The 23640-nt window shown below is 39.5% G+C and overlaps 1 protein-coding gene across 2 annotated transcripts in view; it reads right to left on the reverse strand.

The window, feature by feature from the left end:
• Positions 1 to 787: 787 nt before the first annotated feature.
• Positions 788 to 23640, reverse strand: part of ZNF804A (zinc finger protein 804A) — a 44044-nt gene continuing 21191 nt past the window's right edge. The window contains exons 3-4 of one of the 2 annotated variants that reach the window (XM_026852943.1): positions 9153 to 9283; positions 788 to 6766 (exon numbers count right to left, since the gene is read on the reverse strand). In XM_026852943.1, coding sequence (XP_026708744.1) covers positions 3478 to 6766; positions 9153 to 9283 — 3420 coding nt within the window. In that variant the 3' untranslated portion in view covers positions 788 to 3477. The remainder of the gene's footprint in view (positions 6767 to 9152; positions 9284 to 23640) is intronic. The other variant, XM_026852944.1, reaches the window with a different exon arrangement.

A 23640-nucleotide genomic window follows, 5' to 3' on the forward strand; every position in this document is an offset into this window, starting at 1 on the left:
AAAGTGGTGATTTCTCCCCAGCAATTAAAAGCTTGAATAGCTTCCAGTTTGTGAAGGAAATCAAATAAACAATTTGATTCTTTGCATGTATTGGTAGCATTAAAAAGATTCTGTGTACTTACAGACGAGGGAAGAGTCCGATTACTCCAAACTGCCCATAACAACGTGAGCTGATAATGTTCCTTAAGGCCCGAAAGCTCCTCTAGACCATTACTCTATGGCTCACGTTACCTGAGAAATGGTACGTCCCCAAGAAGGTCATAGTCTGGACAGATTGCAACTTTCCAAGGACAAAAAAGAAAAGGTACTCATCTCAGTGGAACAGATTAACTTTTCTAGCATTCCTCTGCATGACCGTTCTGGGAAATTACTTGACAAAATCTATAACTTCGTTCAGGTTTAGGTCTGAAGATTTAATTCTTGCAATTCAGGTGTATCACTTTTACTGTTTACACTAGAAAGACAGCCCAATAGTTTTAAAAACTGGCAAACTGCCCAGGAACATAGACACACTAGATCTGTGTAAATTTGAAAATTCAGAAGTAAATTAATTAGATTTAACAAATTTGGTGGAAATTATTTAGAATGATAAAAATGTCATTATTTAGCATTTGTAATAATTTTTACTTATAAATTAGACTACCAAGTTGCGGAATAAAAATACACATTTAATCTAAAATACCAGATAAAACATGAAAAAGAAAACCTTTCCTTATATAGCTTACTCAAAGTTATATATTTAATAATAAAACAGAAACCAAAAAGAATATTTTATTAGGTCATTTAATTTAGCGTGTTCAATTTTAAACTAAATTGTGATTTATTTTTATATTGGTTTTGCTTTTACATATGAAGTCACATATACAACCAGTTCTAGCACTAAAGGCAATACCATATTAAAAAATTATTACAATTGATGGTTATTAGTCTTTTATTGTAAGTAGTTTATACACTATTGAAAAGCAGTTACAGTAGATAATATATAATTGTGCAATGTCTTAAAAATGTTTAACAACTTAAAATAGGAAAAAATTAATTTCAATTGTAAGAAAAAAGTAAAATTCAAAGCTGTTGGAACATTTTGTTGAAAAAATGCGGACTTTTAAGTTAATAGATGGGACTTTTCAATGAACGTTGCAACTGAAATTTGAAATTGGTGACTTTTAACCTCCTGCCAGATAGAAATGTATGGATATGATAATGTGTAATCATAATTGTCCTACACGGTTTCTTTTTTTTCAAGTTTACTGCTATATAATTAGATGGATTTTGTCTCCGATAGGACATCAGAACCCAGAGGAACATCTGTGCTGACTACTGCAGAGGAGGGCAAAAATGCAAAGCCAGCACAAGTCAGCTCAGGCAGGAGATGAAGCAGCTAGCATGCACCTTCCAGCTGCAGGTAGAGATTCCTGTGCTTGGCGCCTGTGTGGCACCTGCATAATACAGGAGGTAGTGGAGACACACAGATTATGTAAAGGAGGAGTATAAAGTCACTTATATTCTATATTTTTCAGGTACCACATAAACAGAAATGGGCATTCACCTGAAATTGCAACTAGAGGAAATATACCTTCTTTATGGCATTACAGAGATAGATGCTCAGCAACATCCCGCTCCGTGCCACAGCCTCAGGCAGGGGATCTGAGCTGCTCTCCAGAACTTGACCCCTCAGCTGCTCTTACTTACCAACTTTTTGCTTCCTAACATAGTTTAGCCCTTTGTAACTTCGTGACATGGAAAACTCACATCCCTTGAGTAGCTGACACTCTAATCAGAGTGGCAAGATGTCATTTGCTATAGTTTTGATGTAATATACTAAAACTTGCAATATAGATATAGGTAAAGTTCTAATACTATGGATGCAGAAAATAATATCCAGATATATATGTTTTAGGATATAATACTACTTTTCAAATGGTTAATGTCTGTAGCTATTAATATGCAATGTATATTAATAATGTTCCAAAATTACTATCCTGTCAGTTTAACTGTATATATTTTAATATACTATATAAAAAGGTGAAAAGAAGTAATTAATTGGAGAGCTAGCACAGAGAGCTAGCACCTTTTATTACAGGGGGCTTACTTCTATCACTAATGGTCATGCTGCAATCCGTAGCTTCACTTACATGATAACACTTCATTTTAACTGAAAGAGATGGTTCTATCTCAGAATGACTTCTGTTTCTTTTCTGGACCACTGCAGGTGTGGGCCTGATGTATCTCATACTAAAGCCCTTGAGAAGATTTCACTGGCTAATGCTGGGTGAGGTTCAACAATAAAAAAGGTTGCAGAGGTAGGGAAAAGTCTCTGAAATACAGTTAGAAATAATGTCAGGATATTATTATTTTAAATAATCTCTATTCTATGTTATTCTATTTCTTTACCAAAATGCTGCAGAAAGGAGGGGGGGTAAGTGAGGTAAGAATTTATATCAAACCGTGGTGGGTTCCTCATGCAAAGCTCTTCCTGACCTCCCCTTCGTGCTCACGCATTCTTGCTATGTTCACATATTGCAGAGGCAGCAGAGACCTCACTCCCAACAGATCTGTCCCCCACCGAGGGCTGTGTGCAAACAGAGAAAGCATGCTTGGTGGAACCAAGAGCTTCCCTATGCCCTACCTTTCCTCTATAAGCAATATTCCCTTTAAGTCAAACTGCCATTGATATTTTCCATTTTGTCCCCTTCTATCATCGATGTTATTTTTGTTACATGATCTTTTTGTGGCCTAGTATAAAAGGGATTAGCTCCAACAGTCAGCAGTTTGTGCACACACTACAAGTAGGCAATATTTGTCACGGTGACATCAAACCGCTAACACAAACAGATCTATTACCCTTTCTCTCTTGCTCGGTAAGACAGCTGCCCTCAAGTTATTAGCCTCTCAGCCTCCCTGATAAATCACTGACGTATAGAAAACCTGATTATCCCAACATAGCAGGGGTAGAGGATGCCATTCAGCTGCAGAAGAACATGGAAGAACAACATCCATGAGGCTTATAATGAAAGATATTTGATATACTTAAGTAGTTAACAAAAATTTATTGCAAGAGATAGTTTGTCACTAGATTTACAGTTTCAGAGAACATAGTACAAAACATAGTGCATCAGCTTTGTCTAAACATTAAATAGGTGCAAATACACAAAGATAAAAACCAAAAAGTGAATACTTTACAACATAAGTTATAGAACTATAAATATATTTTATATACATTATACATATTCTAAGACATGATTTTCACTTCTATACATAGAGTTCATATCAGTATCAGTCTATTCAGTGCTTTAGTTATAGTATAGGTCTGAATTTTACATGAATGTTTGCATCATTATACTTACAGTAAATGCTTCCCAAGGAATGAGGAACGTTAACCAGTTTGTTTCACAGAACCATTTTGCAAAGCCGAGGGGTCTGCAGAAACAGCAGGACTGTTCAGCTGAGGGCTCTTACCCCCTTCCCCGAGAATCTGTCCTAAAAGAGGGGCTGCAGGGGAATGACAGCCGGGTGCGGGGACAGCAGGGATGGGAAGACGGTGTGCGGCAGTGGAGGAAACGCCAGCTGGGTCGGGTGCAGGACCGAGGGAGGCAGCAGCGGCAAATGCGGCGGGGCAACGAAAGCTGTGTGGCCCCCCGGGCAAAGCCTCGGTCCTACCGGTAGATGAGGTAAAGGAGCTCTGGAAAGAGCCGGGACCTGCGAGAGGAACTGCTGGTGTGGCTGGAGAACCTTCAACGTACTGGCAGCAGCAGCAGCATGCTGCTGCAGGATGGTGTGATGGATGGTGGTAACGGAGGTAGAACATAGTGGTGGCTGCAAGGGCAAGGGCTGCAGCGGGGAATTCGCAGGCTGGATTGCCGGGGCAGGGAAGGTGAACTTCACTTTGTTGGCCAGCATGTTTTGTGGCATGATCTGCTGATACGGCTCGGATGAGAGATCTTTGAATTTTTCGTGGTTATCTGGAGGGAACATCAATGTCTGATCAGGCAGGGTGAAGGGGGCTATTAACTGTTCAGTTAAAAAGGTATGACTGTTTACATGTGCTTCTTTGAATGGCAAGGGCGGTGGGCTGCTAAATATGCCAGGATTACACTGTACCCATTCACTGGTCACCTCATTTACTTTCTCATGCGGTAGAGGCTCGGCCAATTCATAACGGCAAACATAGGATTTAGGAGGACCTTGTTCCAAATGCCTGTTGGGGAGGAGCACTTTGTAATGAGCTTGATTTTCACGACCATTAGCATTTTCTTTTTTCTTGTCATCTTGCGGAACATCCTGCGTGCTGACAGGTGCTGGAGCACTGTGCTCTGGAACAGAAGCAGCAGAACCTGCGATGACATCCGAAAATGTACTCGGAGTGCTCTCCATCGCTGCACACACCGTCAGTTTGTTGTTTTCCAGAACGCATGAACTATCAGTTTCTAGAGATGACTTGCTTTCCTCCAGCTGCATTGTTTCATCCAGATCTTTTGCATGATCAGCTTTGGGATCCACATTAGTTTCCTCTAGACTGTCTTGAGTCAAGAAGTCCCCCAAAATATTTAATGAAGAATTTGCAGAATTTTCTTTGGAAGGTCTGGAGGTCTCACTTCTTGCGTTCCTGTCAAGGAATACATGATGGACTCTAGTTTTTCTTCTCCTGTGTTTCCCTTTTGCCTTCTGATGTGTACCTAAAGTATGAGCTTGCCTTAGATATTCCTCTGCTGATAATGTCTGTCCATATGAACTTTCATCTGATGAAGAGGAATACGTATGCTGTCGCCGTTTGCGGTGGGATTTTTCAGGTTCCTCCATCAGAACATTGTAACCTCTCTTTATGGACTGGTTTCGACTTGGACTCTTCTCATTGCAGTGCCCTAAATATTTATGCTCTGGGCTACAGCTTGACCTCCTGACCTTCCAGCAACAACATGTTTTAGAGTACCTTAAGCTGTGCCTCCTGGAACTCAGAGCCAGCTGCTTTGCCTGTCTCCGAGAGCTTGCTTTGCTCTTTCTGTGCAGTCGTTTACAGCCATGGTGTTGGCCGTTATTTTTTGCACTGCAAACACCACACCAGCCTCTGTCCCCATGTATGTGATCTGACACAGACATGATTCTCTTATGACAATTTTCAATGCCCAGTTTTTGATGAGATTGCTGTATCTCACCTGCAGCTAGCCAGATATTTCCTGCATCATGTCTGCACTTCTCTGGGTTATTTTGGAGGTGCTGATACTTATTTTCATCTCTGGAACTAAATTCTTTTTCAGTCACTGGGGACATCTCCATTTCTGCTCCTATTGTGTCCCCACAATGATGATGATGACAATGACATAATTTTCTTCTCCTTTTCCGTTTTCTACTTTTGTGAAGCCATTTTTCATGGCTTTCTTTGATCCAGACTTTGTTATATTTCTCATCTATCACAGTGTTTTGTCGTAAGTGATTTTTAGCAATGTGATACTTTTCTATTTTTCTAATCCTGAATGACTCATCCAAGGACACTTTATTTTGATTTTTTGCAAGATCACAATTTCTGATGAGGGAAACATCACTTATAAGTGGTATTGTATAGTTGCACACATTTTTATTAATATCTGTTTCATAATCACCACATTCTAAAGTAGGTTTACTTGTAAAATCCGAGACTAAGCTATGGTTGTGTTCAGTTTTGTGGTGCAAATGAGGTATGTTTGGCTGATGCTTGGGATTTTCTTGGATGTCACATGCTCTTGATGACTTGAAATCAAAATATAAAGGATTGCAGCTATAAGATATTGATGGGTCTGTACTTGTGTAAATTAACATTTCTGATGGCCACTGAAGAATATTTGATCCATGTTTGCTAAGAACAGGAACAAAGGGTTCACAAGCTCTCTTGCGCACGTCTGGTTTGCTTTGTGGGGCTCCACTACTACCTCCTTCAGATGGTGATGGAAGTAACACATCTGCCCCCAGCTTTTTTATTTCAGTTTCAGTTGTGGATGAATCACTGTTCCTCTCTTTATCATTTTCCTCCGCAACATCCTGCAGAGATAAACAATCCTCCACAACCGCCTGCATGAGAGCCCTGTTTCCTCGCAGCTCGTAACTGCTGCAGTCCAGGGGCAGGACCTGAGCACTGTCTGCAACCACAGGCAGCGTTTGGTCGGGTAAGTCTGCTGCACTTACATCAATACCATAGCCATCCATGTTCGAGGACACCAGTTGCTTTGAATGGGACACAGCAGGGGTTAATACAGGACTCTCTAGCACGCTGTTTTCTTCACTGGCCAACTCTTTTGACTCCTGAGCTTCAGGAGCTTCTGCTGTGTCTATGCATTTTTCCACCAGTGGGTGAAAACCGTTATGTTTCTCCTCAGGGCACAGGACTATTTCTGCCGCTGAAGGAGACTGAAGGTTACACGCTCCTGGAACAAATCTACTTCTTCTGCTAAATCCATGCTCCATAGATGTTTCATCATATTCATAGAAAACAGCAGCTGAAGACTCCAGTTTGACTGCTGCTTTCTTAGGAAAAGCAAAAGAGAACCCAACTCTATGTCCTTGAGCTCCTTGAACCTGATCTCCACATTTGTTAGCATCAGTTTTATTACTACATGCATTTCCAGGAGTGGAAGAAATAACAGAAGCAACATCTTTGCCACTCTGTGCATCACGCATCAACGTACAGCTGAAATCCTGCTTGTTGGCAGACTCTACGGCAGCACTTTGTGGGATATCATTGCAATGATCTCGCACAGTCACTGTAGTGGATTTGAACATCGGGCCGCTTCCAGGAGCACTAGGAAGGAAAACAAAAGTCACAGTCAGTACTTTTCAGAGAACTGCAGACAGAAATATGTTGTTACATTGGCATCTATGAGATTTTTTTAAGGAAAGAGGAAGAATCTGCAGATACACATATTTAGAATATGAAAATATGTCATAGTTTATTATATGATCAGTTGACTAGTATTAAAAAAACCCTAGTAAATACTGTGCCCCTCAGTTCCCTCATGCGAAGTTATCAGATGACAGGCTAATATTCCTACAAGGTAGTTCACTTTTCCCAGACAGATTGGCTAACCTAATAAGAGACTGTATATCTCCTTAGAAATCTTGCTTCTCCTCCCAGTAGACCATCATGGTTACAACACTATTACTACAAATAGCAGAGGTTTTGCATTCCTTTACACTACAAGATATATTAAAACAGAGAGCGTCTCATAGACCGCTTCGCTCTTATTCATCTTCCTAGTGACTGCTGCTCTGCCCACGGGCAATCACCCAGCAGCTCCCATCCTATTTCTGTTCACAGACCGAACCGTCGCAATCTCAGCAATTTCTTTCATGGAAAAATAATACTGGGGAGAGTATTTCATCTGACAGTAGTGCAGTAAGTGATTCATCCCTCTTGAGAAAAAAATTTATCACTGTCTACTTCAGTTCTTCTTTTCATGTCCTTTTCCCATCTGTTCTATTTGACTTAATAGGAAAGCACAGAGAAGAGCAAAACCTGTTTAAGGTGCCAATTTTCCAGGATCCACAGGAGCTGCTCAGCACTAGGAGCAACAGACCTATGTTAAACCAATTTTTTTGTTTGTTTTAACCAAATTATTCTATGTTAAAGTGCAGAGCAATACTGGATGATGGGTCATTAGGAAAACTTGCAAGTGTCATTTAAGACCCCAAGAAGTGATGAGATAAAGAATGATGAATTTAATCTACTGGATCTAGAAATTAAGGTAGAGGTTTTTATGAGAAAGGAATTCCTCATGAGAATTCCTGCCTTGACCAGTTCTTCATAAATTAAAATATGTATTAAAAAATCCACACAAATTCTTTCTTTAACAGACTAAAATGGTGACTTCAATAAAATCAACTTAGAAAATACCAGTTAAAAAAATTCTGTATGTCAGTATATATCACACCTCTAAGGATGCAAAGTGGTAGTAAACAGAAATTCTTAAATAAAAAAATAAAGCCCAGAGATAAATTCTCTTTCAGGAACTAGAAGAAGGATTTAAGAAAAAAAACAAAACAGAAACAACAAAACCCTGCAAAAATCTATACTTCACTAGCATGGATAAAGGGAAACAGCAAGTTCCTCTTTCTCCTGAAATAAGCTAAATTCAGATTTTGAAGTACGTTTAGAGGACATAATATCTAATATCCTCAAGTACTAAATTTGGACGGTTAAAACACTGATGGAGGAGAAAAAGTCTCTACATGAGTTATCATAAAAAGATTAAAAAATTAAAATTAAGTGTCATGTTGCTCATGTCAAACAGATCTCACAACATTCATGTTCCATCCACCTGCTTAGACAGACTCTGTTTCAGCATGCCACCCATCATCCAGACTATGGAAAAAGAGACTATTACTGAACAAGAGCTACAACTTGGTTGGACCTCTCAGTTAATTCATCTGGTGAAATGAAGACTGAATAATAATAAAATTTAAAAAAAAAATTACATTTGAGCACCTACTTTTTTGCCTTTTTCCCCTGAGATCCCACTGTGAAAAGTTGGTACTTATATTTTCAGTGGCTTGTCAGTGTCATAACTGTGTCATACTTAAGAGAGAATGCAGTCACTACTAGCAAGCTCAATATTGATTTAACAGGATGCCTAGATGCAATACTAGAACGTATGACTAGCAAGGAGTCAGTTTTGCAGAGAGAGGTAAACACTCAGTTGAGTAGGGGGAAAAGGAGCACTTACCTTTTAATATAAAAAAATCCAGTTATTGAAATTTAAAACTAGATTTCTGGATGCTTTCCCAGGCGAGCAGTTTGAAAATTAAATCGCAGAGATCTTTTACATCCTAGAAAGACAGACTGCATTCCTCACCTCATCAATGAAGTAGTGTCAGCCTGCAAATGCATGACCTAGTTCACTCAGCTTTCAACAAATGTGTCTGGTTTTATGAAATATATATGAAACACATCTTTTTTTAAACTAAAAATACATGCCATTTTAGCTCCACTGAAAAAGCAAAGTTAAACATTCATTTCTGCACATAGTGTGAATTAAATTACTGTACACATACTCCTTCCAAAAAGCCATAAAAATGCATGTGTGGGGCTCCAGCCAAGGGACTCCAACAGCCCTGTGTCCCACAGCACCAGCTAACAGTGAAGGGCTTATTTTAAAGTATTTTTTATGTTTCAGCAGCTATACACTTACCACGTTGTCTCTTTCCTTAGCTCAGCTAGCTTGTGCAAACGTTGAAGAGCTTTTTCCTGTTTCCTTTCATCTTTTCGTGACTTAGATGCTACGTTTCGAGCAAATTCCCTCTGTTTCAGTTCCTTCAGTCTCTGAAAGAAATAGTCATATAATGCACACAAAAACCCCAGGTACGACAAACATTTATAATGACAGTTACTTGCTGGTAAGCCCTCATGGCACAAATTATTTTGGAAACTAACCAAAGCGACCCATTCAATAAATTTCTACATTTCAAGTGAATAACCAAAATACACAGACATACTAGACACAGGTTAGCTAGGTTAGAGATAACGTAGAAAATTTTACTGTAGCTTTTGTGATTAATGTAGACCAGCCTCAGTCAGATGAAGGAATGTTCATCCAGAATTTTGCTCATAACTCTCTTCCAAAAGGCCTTCCCCACAGCCTGATTGCTCTTTGAGTTAGTAATATAAAATAATGAGACCACCCCAGGTATCTTTCCACAAAGCTGCTCTGTAGCCTGTCAATCCCCCAGCCAGAATTAAATCTCATGTTTTTTTCTGCCTGAGATGTTGGACATAGCATTTGTCACCACATAACCGCGGGATGTCCCTGTCAGCCCTTTTCTCCAGCCTTCTGGACCTGCCCTGCCATGTTATCGGCACGGTATCATCTGCAAAGTTCCTGAGAGCGTGCTGTCCTGCTACCCAGGTCATTACTAAAGATGTTAAAGGGTCCTGTCTCAGCTGGGATCTGCAAGGGATGTAATGGCTAGAGAAGTCTTGCATTCTGAAATGGGAAGATCTTCCCTTTGAAGGACCTTGTTTCCTGCCCTCACTGGTGTCTAATGCAGCAGTTAAGCAGACACTAAGGTTTGACCCAGCATCTCATTTGATTTCATCTCCAGCCTGTTTCTTTGTGGGGAAATTAAAATGCACAGCTCTGATTTTCCACAAGAAAAGGTAATTTTCTTTTCTTCATATCACAGATGGACAATACACAGAGACTTTCCTAATCCTTCACGTCAGCAAAAAATACTCCTGTAAGTCCCAAACCCCATAGAGTATAACTCAGTTGCTCAGTGTGTCCCCAGTATGGCTCACACTCTAGATGACATCATCTTATGAGACTGTAATCTCACGATTCTAAGAAGAACCCAGTAACTTGCCACCCTTTTAATGTCTGAGGGCTAAAGGCCAGCCATGAACAGGGGCCATGTGGATTTATAAAAGCAGTAATTCTAACTTCAAATTGTTCGAGGGGTATTGAGAGCTTTTCTGATCGTGGGTAAGCACATGTTGGAGATACACGTAACAGAGTTAGCAGAATTCTATAAGCCCTTCTCTCCTGCTTCTCAATTTTTTATTTTGCCCCTTTTTGATTTATTTTTCCTATTCACAGAAAAATATCCCTCATATAACATTATTCACTTACACACTGAAATTTGTCTTTGCCATTTTGGGTGACGCTAATGCTACCTTGGCAGTCCATTTAATGCCAAGAAACATATATGTAGAAACACGCTGAGAAAGCAGAGAAATTATTGCAGAAAAATGAGCACTACTCTCTATTTTCATTTTTTGCATTATTTTTACAATAACTGGATATTCCTTTGAAGACATCTTTAATAGATACAGCAAAATAACTGAAAGTTAATCACTTCCCCTAAATCTTATATGTCATAGATAGTTATCAAGATTTGTTTTATTGTGCTAATACAGTATAAGGTTATAAATTCCCTCAAAACTGGATCTACAGTAACTTTTTTCCAAGGAAAAAGGTTTGAAATGTGAAACATCTTTTTAGAAGGTTTCTTACCCCTGTGCATTCATGTTTTCCGAAAGAGAGTATGATACTGGCCCTGCTTCCCACCAGCCACTCATGCAACCTGAAGTATTTAAGTTCGTAGGTGACTTCTGAATATTCAGAATAACAGAGAAGGAATGAAGTTTGCTCCTTCCCCTCCCCATCCTCCAGCCCTTGGCATTTAAAGACAGGATTTCTTTCCATTTTGTAAAGCTCAATAATTTTCAGGTTTTTTTCCTCTCCAATGTATAAGGAAAGAAGTATGTGACAAAGCAAGAGAAAGAAAGAGAGACAAAAGGGTGCTTTTTCACAAGGTTAAAAAGGAGAAGCTGAGGTGTATGCAAATCCATAATCACCCTCCAGCAACAGCACTTTACTGTAATTACTGGGATGACTATAATTAGTGATTTGATTCTGACCAGATTTTGACCCCTTTTCTCTTACTGCTGAAAGTTAACAGGATTCCACGTTTCAGGGTGTGAGTAGGATCTCACTCACAGTGAATAGGGACAATGCTGTTAAAAGAAGTTTTACATGGTCTTGGAGGCACAGAAGATGCGTTTCATGCCTATCATTGCCAAGCAAACATCATTCTACCAATCTGAGCCTCTTGTCAGCCTGATCAGTCATTATCTGTTTAGCACAAAACAGTTCTCCTACAGAACTGTGCAGAAATTTTTAAGTAATTGAATTTTTCTCCCTGATTGCTTACAAGTAGTTGTCAATGTGTAAGACAAAGGAGTTTGGCAGAAGTTTTGTGTGCACAGCCTTTGTGTCGGACTGTCTGCTCTTCTCTTCTGAAAAACTACTCATTCCAGAGCTCCCCTTCTGTCAGACCTCCTGTCAAATATACCTTTCCTCTACAGAAAATTCGTCTTAGCAGAGTATGACCTATACAATGTGGCAGGTTTTTTTCTTACCACTGATATCTCAACCTTTTTTATGGAGACCTTAAACAATCTATTAAGGATTATACCTCAATAACTCCTGAGGACATTATTCAGCAAATATATACGTATAAGTGGAACTTTTCTCAGCTGTAAACCACAAAACACGCACGAGCTGGTTTGAGGCCTGATTGGGCAGTTTTCAAAAAATACTATTTTCTGTACATAAAAGGTCACCTAAGTGAGAAAATGTGTGTCACATTTTTTTATACTGTAGTTATTTTCTATTTGTCTTTATTTAGCCATCTGATAAACTATCATCACCTGCATTCCCTTACTGCACTCATGCTAGTGACTGCTAGCACTGCATTTATACAGCCTTGTATTTGTATTTTGTTGGTTTTGGTTGTATTATGAAAATGAAAAAAAGATAATACCCAATTATAAGTAAAATGCTATTAGTCCATGCATTCTGAGTATCACGAGGCCCCTACAAAACTTGTTCAAAGTAAATGGCAGTAATAAAAACACAAGTGTGCCTTACTCCTAAGAAGCATCTTTCTCTTAACATTTTTATGTCTTTCCACATGGCAGAGCTCTTCACCAATGCTAACTTCAATCGTTAGTTTAATGCCTCTTATGGTTTTTTGCTTCCATGGATCAGTAAGCAAATAATTAGCAGGCAGTCACACAGTATTTAAATATGATTCCCTCCTGTATTTTGCTCTGCTTATGAACCACCTCAAAATGTGTAGGTCCTAGCAAGCAGAGTTCAACAAATACTTCACAATGAATAATTAAATTAAATTTCTCCAATAGAACTAAATGCCTTCATGGTTATACAGATACATTGTACTGCCACTTCCCACAGGCAGCAGGAACCACCACTGTGTTGCAGATGACTTCCCCCAGCCCTGAGCAATGGGAAGCCTGACCCTGACCCTCCAGCCTTCCAATGGGATCCTGCAACGGGGTTGCTTTCACTCAGACAGAAGCTGGGTTATTTTAACAAATCTAACTGTAACACTGGGCTTGAAGCAGAAATACTCCACCTATTTCTAACAAACTCAACCAGGAATGTGACTGCACACGCACTGTATCATGCTGAGCTGAGATATGCAAGTCCACATGAAAAGGAAGACTTTACCAGCTCCTACATACCTATGTCTGGATTAAACTATACATCACTAGACCACATAAGGTCCAAACTCAGGTGTGGCTGCATTTTGCTCAGAGGCATACAGCTCAGGTGTCCCCAGGCTTGCCATGGAAAACACCCATCAAAAAAAGCAAAGAAATCCTAAGTGGACTTCCAATGGGACTCCATTTCTGGTTACTTCACCTTTGTCTTCATTTTCCCATTTACCACATCAGGCAGTTAATTTCAGCATACTGCTGGTCAGAAAGCTCATGCTAATTCTCCCCTGCATTTTATAATATAGGAACCACAAGCCCAGATCCTACTGCCTGAGCCAGGTGTCTGAAGACCTCCATGGATCAAAGCCTCTCTAAAGCAAAGACACATTATGACACTTCTTACATCACTATTACAAGCCTTCCATCACCTTGCAAAGTGAATGTTTTGTGGGTTTTTTTTTTTTTTTTTAACTCAAGATTTAAGCACTTTTAACAATAGCACTTCAAAATAATAGGTCTTCAAAACATAGAGAAGACATTAATTAATAACTAGAACCAGGAGCAGAAGCACATAAAGGCTGAACAGTGAAACCCAATGTGCCTGAACACTACGATATCAGGTGATAAAATAAGAGGGAAAAAAAAAACCCAAACAAAAACACAGCCTCAAATAATGTTACGCCTTGAAACATAACTTAATGTTATCAGAACTGACTCTCAAGAAAAGCAATGAAACTTTTAACAAAGTTTATGAAACCAAAGGGGAAATCATAACAAGCCTCAGGATTGATACAGGCTCTCTCTGTAGCATTAATATCTCACACAAAAACCATCCTTCCCTCCCAGCACAAAGGCATCATCTAAGGACTGCTTATTCAGGGAGGCTCTCATAAACTACCCATGCAAAGCTTATCTCCCTAGTCTGGGAACAACATTAATAGGGTCAAGAACCAATGGGAACAGTTTTCATAATAGCAGGAATCAGAAAGATGCCTATTAGGGGATTTCAGGGCAGTGCAGTTCAGATATTATTATGCTAATTTGCTTTTGACCTTAGATTAACAATTAAATTACGTGGTCTTTTACAATGCTGAAAATACGTAGATCATAAATTCATTTTCTGATCAATCGAAGTATAAAATTACAGAACTTAACTGGCATGACATCAAATTTGGCTGCTTAATTGCCTTTATTTTACCAGGAAAAATGACCGTATTCCCAGTAGTCACTGAATCATGAATTTATGCGTTTGTTAGCTTTTCAAAATAACTCATCAAAATACAAGTTCCCTTTATTGCCCCCTAACTATGAAATACTGAAAGCTGAGGCCTAAATAGCATAAGCAGGTTGCTACGGCCCTTCATATACTGAGTACTAAAATACTACGTATTTGTGTTACACCTTGAAATTTCTGTTGTAGCTCTTTTTCAGGTTAGTTGTGTCTGAAAGGTCAGATATAGCAGAGTCACGGCTAACGTGGGAAGCTTTGAGAAAGCAGACGAGTGATAAGGGAAAGAGTTGAGCACGTAATTCATTCCTATAGCTTTACATTACATTAAGAGAACGGACATACTCTATATACTGCATGCACATAGAAAATGCAGCTGCTTAACTGGCACAAGGACTTTGAAATGGAAAAGGGAGGCGAAGCTAAATGCAGATAAAGAGTTAAAATGCTCACTTGCCCACGTCAGAAGACGAAGGATGAGGAGACTGTAATGCTGCAGCCACAGTGATCAGTGCTGGTTTTGGTGAACAACCAGCCAGACTGGGACAGCAACGTACAAGTCTGCATGTACTCCACCCTCACAGCATCAGGCTGAGACCACGAAGACATGGGATATCCAGTCCTGCATGGGCATCCTAAGTCCAGCATGAGCTTCCCCAGTTCCTGTGCTGTCTGTAACTCCATTTGCATCCTGAAAGGAGCTAGAAGTCCATTGCAGCTTCCTCCTGCCCTGCAAAATTTGCCAATTACCTAAACATGGGGAACACGAATTGGTAGTTCAGTGCTATCATGGAGGTGGCACAAAAGTGGTATTTAGATTTATTTAAAACAAATATTTGTTCCCTCAGAATATGTATATCATAAAAACCATATTTTTGTTAATTAAGGGTTTTTTTGGTTTGTATTCAGTTTGTTGTTAAAAAAAAAATCTGATTACTGCTTAATACAGGGATTAAATATGAGTATTTCTTAGCTCCCAGTGATTATTCTAGATGCTATTCTCCCTTCTCTGAATACCACATGACTGCTGTCAATATACTCCCTGATAACTAAGATAGTTTATTGTTTCTTTATATGAATTATGGTAAGAAAAACAGAGCGATAACATATATTACATCATCACCCAGGAACTGGATGAATGGTTGCACGATGAATGGTTGAAAGAGCTGCAGTCAACAGCTCGATGTCCTGTCCAAGAAGAGAGCAGTGACGAATGCTGTTCCTCAGGGGTTGGTGTTGGGACCAGCACTGTTTAACAACTTTGTTGGTGACACGGGCAATGGGATCGAGTGCACCCTCAGCAAGTTCTCCAATGACACTGAGCTGTGTGGTGCACTGGAGGGAAGGCATGTGCCATCCAGAGGGACCTGGACAGGCTGGAGAGGTGGGCCCAGGCAAACCTCATGAAGATCTACAAGGCCAAGTGCAAGGTCCTGAGCGTGGGTCAGGGCAATCGCAAGCACAAATACAGGCTGGGCCATGAGTGGGCAGAGAGCAGCTCTGAGGAGAAGGACTTGGGGGTACTGAAAACTGCCCATGAGCCAGCAATGTGCGCTCACAGCCCAGAAAGCCAACCGTGTGCTGGGCTGCACAAAGAGTAGTGTGGCCAGCAGGGCGAGGGAGGGGGTTCTCCCCCGCTACTCCACTCTCATGAGACCCCATCTGCAGTGCTGTGTCCAGCTCTCAGGTCTCTAAGATCAGAAGTACATGGACTTGCTGGAGCAGCTCCAGAGGAGGCCATACAGATGCTCAGGGGCTGGAGCACCTCCCCTGTGAGGACAGGCTGAGAGAGTTGGGGGTGTTCAGCCTGGAGAAGAGAAGGCTCCGGGGAGACCTTATAGCAGCCTCCCAGTGCTGAAAGGGGCTACAGGAAAGGTGGGGAGGGACTCTGTGTCAGGGAGGGTAGGGATAGGATGAGGGGTAATGGTTTTAACCTGACAGAGGGCAGATTTAGATTAGAGCTAAGGAAGAAATTCTTCCCTGTGAGGGTGGTGAGGCTCTGGCACAGGTTGCCCAGAGCAGCTGTGGCTGCCCCCTCCCTGGCAGTGTTCCAGGCCAGGTTGGACGGGGCTGTGAGCAACCTGGGCTAGTGGAAGGTATCCCTGCCCATGGCAGGGGGGTGGAACTGGATGGTCTTTAAGGTCCCTTCTAACCCAAAGCATTCTGTGATTCTATGATTCTATCAGATAAACACTTGTCACACCAAACCAGATTAGTATCCTTTTGTAAAGAGGATTAAGCTTAATCAACTATCAACTAAATAGATCAGCGTTCCTGTAACACCTGTAAACATTTAAATGGAGAATGAAACATGCCATTTAAAGCAGAAAACATTGCCTACTACAATGTAAAATACACATATTTCCCTTCTGTCTCTGGTGGTTTGTGTGGTTATATATATATTACTGTTCTGCAACCAGAGACCCCCTCCACTTTACACACCATTTTTTCACTTACACTGTGGTCTGCAGTTCTACATACTTTTCAAGACTGTATCTTTCATATTATTAAAAAATATCTCTTTTTAAACGTTATAGAAAATATTAAAGCTTCAAGAAAAAAATACTAGAATACAAGGAGAACTTACCCTGTTACTGCTACAGGCCTTCCCTAGCAGAAGTTAAATAAAGCAAGTTATTTCCACAGAAAGGAGAGATATCAAGATTTCTCAATGAAATTAGTAAGTCAACTGCTCAAATAAGTAGGCTAAAGAATAAATTAATATAGAATTATTTTTTTTTCCCATGCTCCCAGTATGGAATTAATTGCTGTAATATGTTTCTTCAATAAAAGAGATACAGGGGGTAATTTTAACAGCAGTCTACAACCACTTGATGGGATGTTGCACGGCACATGGGAATCACTTCTTGCTAGTAGCAGGGAAAACTTCCTGCTAGGGTGTTGTGGCACTGGAACACATTACCAAGAGGTGCTGTGGAATCTCCAGCCATGAAGAAATATAAGACACAGCTGAAAAAAGCCCCATCTAAGTGATCTCGTGTTGGTGAGCAGGAAGCCAGCAACTCCTTTTAACCACCATTTTTACAATTTCTGTCTTATGCAGTGAGTTATCTCATCTCCTCACTTTATCACTGTATGGACTACACTCACCACTCACTTTGGTTTTGCTTTTAATAAATAACATTGATCTATTGCTGGTTTATAAAAAACATCTGGTTTGTTGCAAGTTATAAGATGCTGCTAACTGCCCCTGCTTGTAGCTGTATGCATCTCACTTTAAACTGCAGAATCTAAACCATTTCTTAAAAACTGAGAGCTCCACAAGTTTGGAACAGAACCATATTTAATATGATCAGACAGTAAGCCATCCAGATGACAAGGAGCATGCAGATTGTGAATAATCCTTTTCCTCTCCTATTTCTACCATAAATTGCAGCCAAACCCTCCTGATGGTCTTTTAATATTAGAAGAAATCCAATGCAGAGAGATATAGATATATGCAGGATTTAAAAATAGCATGTCCTTGGAGCTCACAAGATTGCTGAATAGGTAGATTCAGCTGAAGTGAAACTGCTCTTTTTCCAGCACTGTCGTAAGCATCATCCCAGGCTGGGGAGAAAATGGAGATTAATTAAGAGGAAGGGAAGGTTGGGATTGTTTTATCTGCCCATCATGGGCCTGAAGGAAGGCAGGTGATGAGACGATGAGATTCTTCATGATTCAGGAGAAGTTTATTAACTTTAAATTAATTGATGTAATGCAAATGTTCACCAACAACTGTAACTTGCACATAAGCACACTTGAGCAATGTGCAGTAGTGCAGTTTGTTGCGTAGTCTGCAAAAACAACTGTTGAAGTGGCTTTTACATGCAGATCGTAAAAATATAAATACACGTATTATGCTATGCAATTGAAAATTTACATTGGTCTTTTCTACTTTTATAATATAAAACCTGAAATTATTTTATCATAAAATATAATTAGTTTTTGAGACTACTTGTATATGAAGTATCTTGCTTGTAAAGTATCTCGAGTTTTCCTATCTAAATTCACAGTGAAAAAATAAATTGAACTTGAACTTAAAATGAAAACAAAACCAAAAGAAAACATTATTGTTTTCAAAATCATGAAGAAAATCAGAACATTAAACACTTTGCACACTTGCACCTGTAATACACATGAAAGCTAGTTATCTTTGATAAAGATCTTACAAATTAGTCTTGAATAGGTGACTGCAAAAATTATACTCTGGAGCAATAGAAGGAGAAATAAATCTTTCTTAGCTTTCTATTCTTTTTAATTCTTTTCCTTCAGAAATTATCTGCCAGAAACAAACACGTACTTCATTACGTGATGATTAATGCCCTTCCCAGCACAGTAAGCCTCACGTTTCATTTGACATTATTCTGGTGCCTGTGCATCTTCTGCTCCTTTCCAGTATCCCCTGCTGCGGGATTCAGATAGCATTATGGCTTACAGGAGAACAAGGCTCCAGGACTTTGACAAATAACAGGTTATGGAGCATAAATTAAGATTTTGTTGCTTTTGTTTGAAGATAACAGTGTTTTCTAAAGTTGACTAAAGGGCCACAGAGTTGCCAGCATGCAAAAACATTGTTTTAAGCCTGCAGAATTGGTGAGTGTTGCATACCGAATATTCCACTGTGATAGCTACTAACCACGTGTATAACAACAGCCTGAAATTATTGCAAGCTGTAGGATATTTTTTGTTAGCTTCAGCAAAAATCAGCTGAATACTCCATAAATATTAAGGTCAAGACAAAAGAAAACAGCATACAAATACAGAATTAGCATCTCACCTATCAAATTAATTTTATCAGGTAATGAAAAGAACATAAAGTTGACACACTTGTACATCTGGGAAGTGGTTACATATGCTACAGTCTAATTTAAAGGTATTTATTTTAATGACTCTAGGCCTAATTCTACTTTTCTTGAAGTCAATGGAGAAACTCCTGCTGAGCTCAGGAAGAGCAGAGGTTTTAAATTCAGCATGGAAATTTTCAGCAACACTTAAGGAGGCTTCTTCAGTCACAAAGATTAAAGAGAAGATTGGTATATGCCACTTCTTTAAGGATCACTTTACCTTTACACCCACTCCTGCAACATTCAGGATTCTAATTCAAAAACCCATATGCAATGTTTTAAATTCTGTCAAGAAATGGTTATTCCTAACACTGCTAGAGAAAAGGGCAATGCTGTAGAGAAAAGGGCTTGACCCCACACTTCTGGGAAGATGCAGGCGGCTGTAAGCATGAGGCTGCCCTCAGAAGCCACAGCTCCACATTGCTGCCCTGGAGGGGCAACACAGCACACACTGGTGCAGACATTTGGTGCCGGTCCCTGGTCCCACAGCATTATCTGCCACCTTCCCTTCACTCCAGCAGTGAAGTGTAAGCATCCAGAATACTCTTTCTGAGTACAGAATTTGACAGTTCTGCTACAACCAAAATATTCTACCTCCTGATATTTTCACTCACTGAGTGCTAAATGTTGATGACTGTTTTATTCTCTGGCTAGTTACAATTTCCCATGCATAAATAATGAGAGTTCCACAACATCCCTTCTAAACTCTATCTGGAAAGCTTTAAGCTACTGGAAAAATCCCCCCTCTGAGCCACATTCATCTTCCATAAATCTTTTCACAGGAGCAATGGCTTCCTCACCAAGAACTCCTTTCAGAGAAAGGTCACCTCTACAGCTCTTTGGACAGGGAATATTGGATTTCCCTTTAGAATGACTTTCTAGTGGAAGATAAGGCCACAAAATGGATGGCTCCATCAACACACAAGCACTGGACGGCTCAGCTGTTAAAAGATTTCATCATTTTGGAGACTGCTTTGCTGTTTTCTGCATGAATAACATACTTGGCAGCTCTGAGATCTTTGAGACTTCATCCAACCACTCTTCACTCCACTACCCTCTAACACCTGCTGGTGTCTACTGTGACCCACCTGGTTTCCATCTCGGTCACCCACCTCGGTTCAGTGGGTCTTCAGCACTGAAGTTCTCTGTTGGATCGTGCTGCTACCCTGATTATTCCTCCTTTACTAAGGAGGACGCAATACCCTTTGTACAAGCACATTAAAAATTGCAAGCAGAAATTTTTGGTCTATGTTTTCAGCCCCTTTGGTCACTGACATTTTAGGAAAGATGGCCATGGAGACTAAAATGAACATACCAAATCTCAAATCTCACCAGTCTCCTCCATGTGCACAATGACTTAAAATAAGGAATTAATAATTACAGTCAGGTTCTCTAAAGGATATTTTCTATAATCCTTGAAGAATACTCTAATAACTCTGATGGGCTGAAGGAGATACATGAATTCCCTCAAAGTGAGCTCTTTATTTTAATTCTTTATGTCAGAGCTAAATCACAATCACTTTCTCATACCAGTTTTATATTGGATCACTGAGCCGTTCAAAGCCTCCGTTCACAAATTGCTTCTCATCAGCAGGATCTGGTCCTTGCCAGACACTATCACAGGACCATGACAAGCTTCTTCAAAGAATATATAAAATTTGACCAATGAAAATTGAGACAAGAATGGGCCTTTGCAAATTTCAAAACATATCTCACAGCCACAGCTAACTGGCACAGACAAAATCTGTTATCCTTAACCCAACTTTTAATACTATTCACACAGACTCCTCTGAGAAAAACACAAGATTAAAGAAAAAAATTATTAAATATGAAGACTGCATCTTGCAAGGCAAAATGAATCAATACCATAATTTGACTTACGCTTTCATTTTTGACTGTGCAAATAAAAGACGTTGTAAATTAACTTTGATAACATACCACTGACATTACCATGAGTGGTAGATGTTGGTAGCAAGCTGTTATGAGAGCACATGTCTCTATTTATGTCTGTCTTCTACTGCATCATTGCTTTTGAAAACTGAAATATTAGTCGCTGTAGATCAAGGATGTATGTGTCACCACACTGTGTTCAGAAAGTATTAAGTTATCAGTAAACCACAGCTTGGAGGCTGCTGAGGGAAACACAGACCCCCCAAAAGGACAAGCACAAGGTCATAGCAGAGGTTATGGAAGTGGAAGGAAGGGGATGACACCAGGGTCCCTGGGCTATAAACAACTCACTAGTGTTCAATTACTGCTTGCTAAAGGAATGCAGCTTTAAAACGTGAACTAAAGTAGGTTTAGGGATAAAAACAAAATGAAGAAGCATCCAACATAATGTAAAATACACTATATATAGCAAATTTCACTACAATATGTAATTGGGAACCGCTGGCGCGTTTATTCATGTTAGAAAATATATTAAAATTACCCCAAATGGACCTCAAAGTGAGGAGAAAAAAAACCCATCAAATTTCACCCTATTCCTGGCAAAAAGGAGGAAGAAACCACCAATATCAACATCAACATCACACTCCCTTCCACATGAAGAACTTGCTATGCTGACAACTTGCAATGACACCTCCTTTTTACTGTAACAACAAAAAAGGATCAGATGCTAGAAAGCTTACATATTCTGTACCATTAGCAGGAATGGGCTATAAGCACCAGTATCACTGTAATTGGCCTAATAATAATTCGTCTAGTAGGCTGTTAGGTCTTTAGCTAACCTAACAACAACAAATTCTTTGCTTTGCATGTCAGGTGTGTTTCTTTCACCCACATAATTGCAAAGGTGTTCGGTCAGGTACCCCAGTCTCAAGAACTGGCTGAACACATGACGGAGCTGATGATCAGTACAGCAGGTCCAGCTTTTTGTTTTAATGTAACCCAGCAGCAATTCACGGCAATATTCCCCTGCCTCAATCAGATATGAACCTTTCAGGAGATAATTTGCCCTTGATTAAGAATCACTAGGAAATTAATAAAAACAATAATTAACTAATAATGTAAAGCTCATTACCAAACAGAAACGTACCCAAATCTCAGTCCACATTCTTAAAGGCAGAAAGCAGTTCCTAAGGAAAATTGACAAAATCCTCTTTTACATTTTCTTTCTGATCACAACAGCCAGGATAGAAATACATCCACTCTCACGATACAGGTTCTGATTAACAGGTGACCATCGCACAGGGAGGACAGCACACAGCACTACCTACAGTGCTGAATGCTGAAATCTGAACTGCTATGTGCTCAAGCTTTGATGAAAAGAAAATGGAGCCCATAAAAAGCTGTTTATCTGACACATAAATAACAGGGGCAATTAACTATGTGGACCTTCTGTATATCTCAGCAGAAGACAGATTTAAAATGTCTATACTCAGCATGAAGGTATTGCTGGATAAAACATTGCCACAGAAAATGGAAAATAAGAGCAGAAGCTTTATCATCTCGAGGTCAATGTAACTGTATGTTTAGAGAGGTTAAAAAAAAAAAAAAAAAGTTCCTTATTCTCCTTCCCTACAGCAAACTCTAAGAAAAAAAACCAAAAGTACTTTGCACCTAAGACCTACTGTTGAGAGCTATGAAACCCTTGCCCACTCTTCTTACAAAGACCAGAAAAAATATTCTTATTCTGAGAAAACCCAGCCCTGCAAATAAACCTCTTATCATCCTCATGTACTACACAAGCATTGCTACAGCACTCCACAATTAATAGACTATTTACAGACCAGATTCTCTACTTTTGCACAAATTTGACACTATTCAGTTGAAACAGGTATTTCTGTTGGTCTTTAGTTTGGCAGGAGAACCCTCTGAGTGATCACCGCATTTTTCTGGTTCTGATTCACCAAAGTTGCTTTTTTTAATTTTGTCAACTACACAAATCTGTCTCTTTTCAGAAAATCTTATGGGCATTTTTAATGAAGAACAGAGGAAAAGCTTTCCACAAATTTGGGTTCAGATTTCTTTACATACTTATTTTCCTATGGATAGCTATAAAAAGTACAGAAGCAAATCATGACATTTACTTCTACCCTACCAAAAATTTGGCTGTTTTCTCCACAAGTTATCTCCCATGGAAACCTACATATTTCAGATATCTGCTCTGCCTTCACAACATCCCTTAAAGTAGTCTGGTCTTAAAATGTTACTTCTGCCTTAAGTTTTCCACATTACTGCTCCAAGATTTCTTAGCAGTATGCTGTAGTGTCCTCTGGACTAGGACAGGAAAAAAAATCTGTAAGACACTTGTCTTTCCCTGCCACATACTTTCCTTTTTTTTTTTTTATTTTCAGAACTGCCACAGAAGGTACTTAGGGAAGGTTAGAAGAATACAACTTCACACAAGCGACACCTTTTTCTCTCTGCAGATCTTGGACATATTGTTGGAATTCTCTCTCTTAATGGCAAAGTGACTCATCCTTTATGAAAGTCTTGAAAACGTTAATCAAATTGTCATTCCCAAAAAATGTTTCTTGCCTGCTTCAGTATGCAACTATATAGGCACAAAAAGACTCGGAAAGGATTAGAAAATTTATGAAGTTCCAAAGCTTAGAAAGTTTCTGAAAAAAACTTAC

The sequence above is a fragment of the Athene cunicularia genome, assembly GCF_003259725.1.
Source record: "Athene cunicularia isolate RWA chromosome 7 unlocalized genomic scaffold, athCun1 chr7_part1, whole genome shotgun sequence".
In the NCBI taxonomy this organism is placed as follows: Eukaryota; Metazoa; Chordata; class Aves; order Strigiformes; family Strigidae; genus Athene; species Athene cunicularia.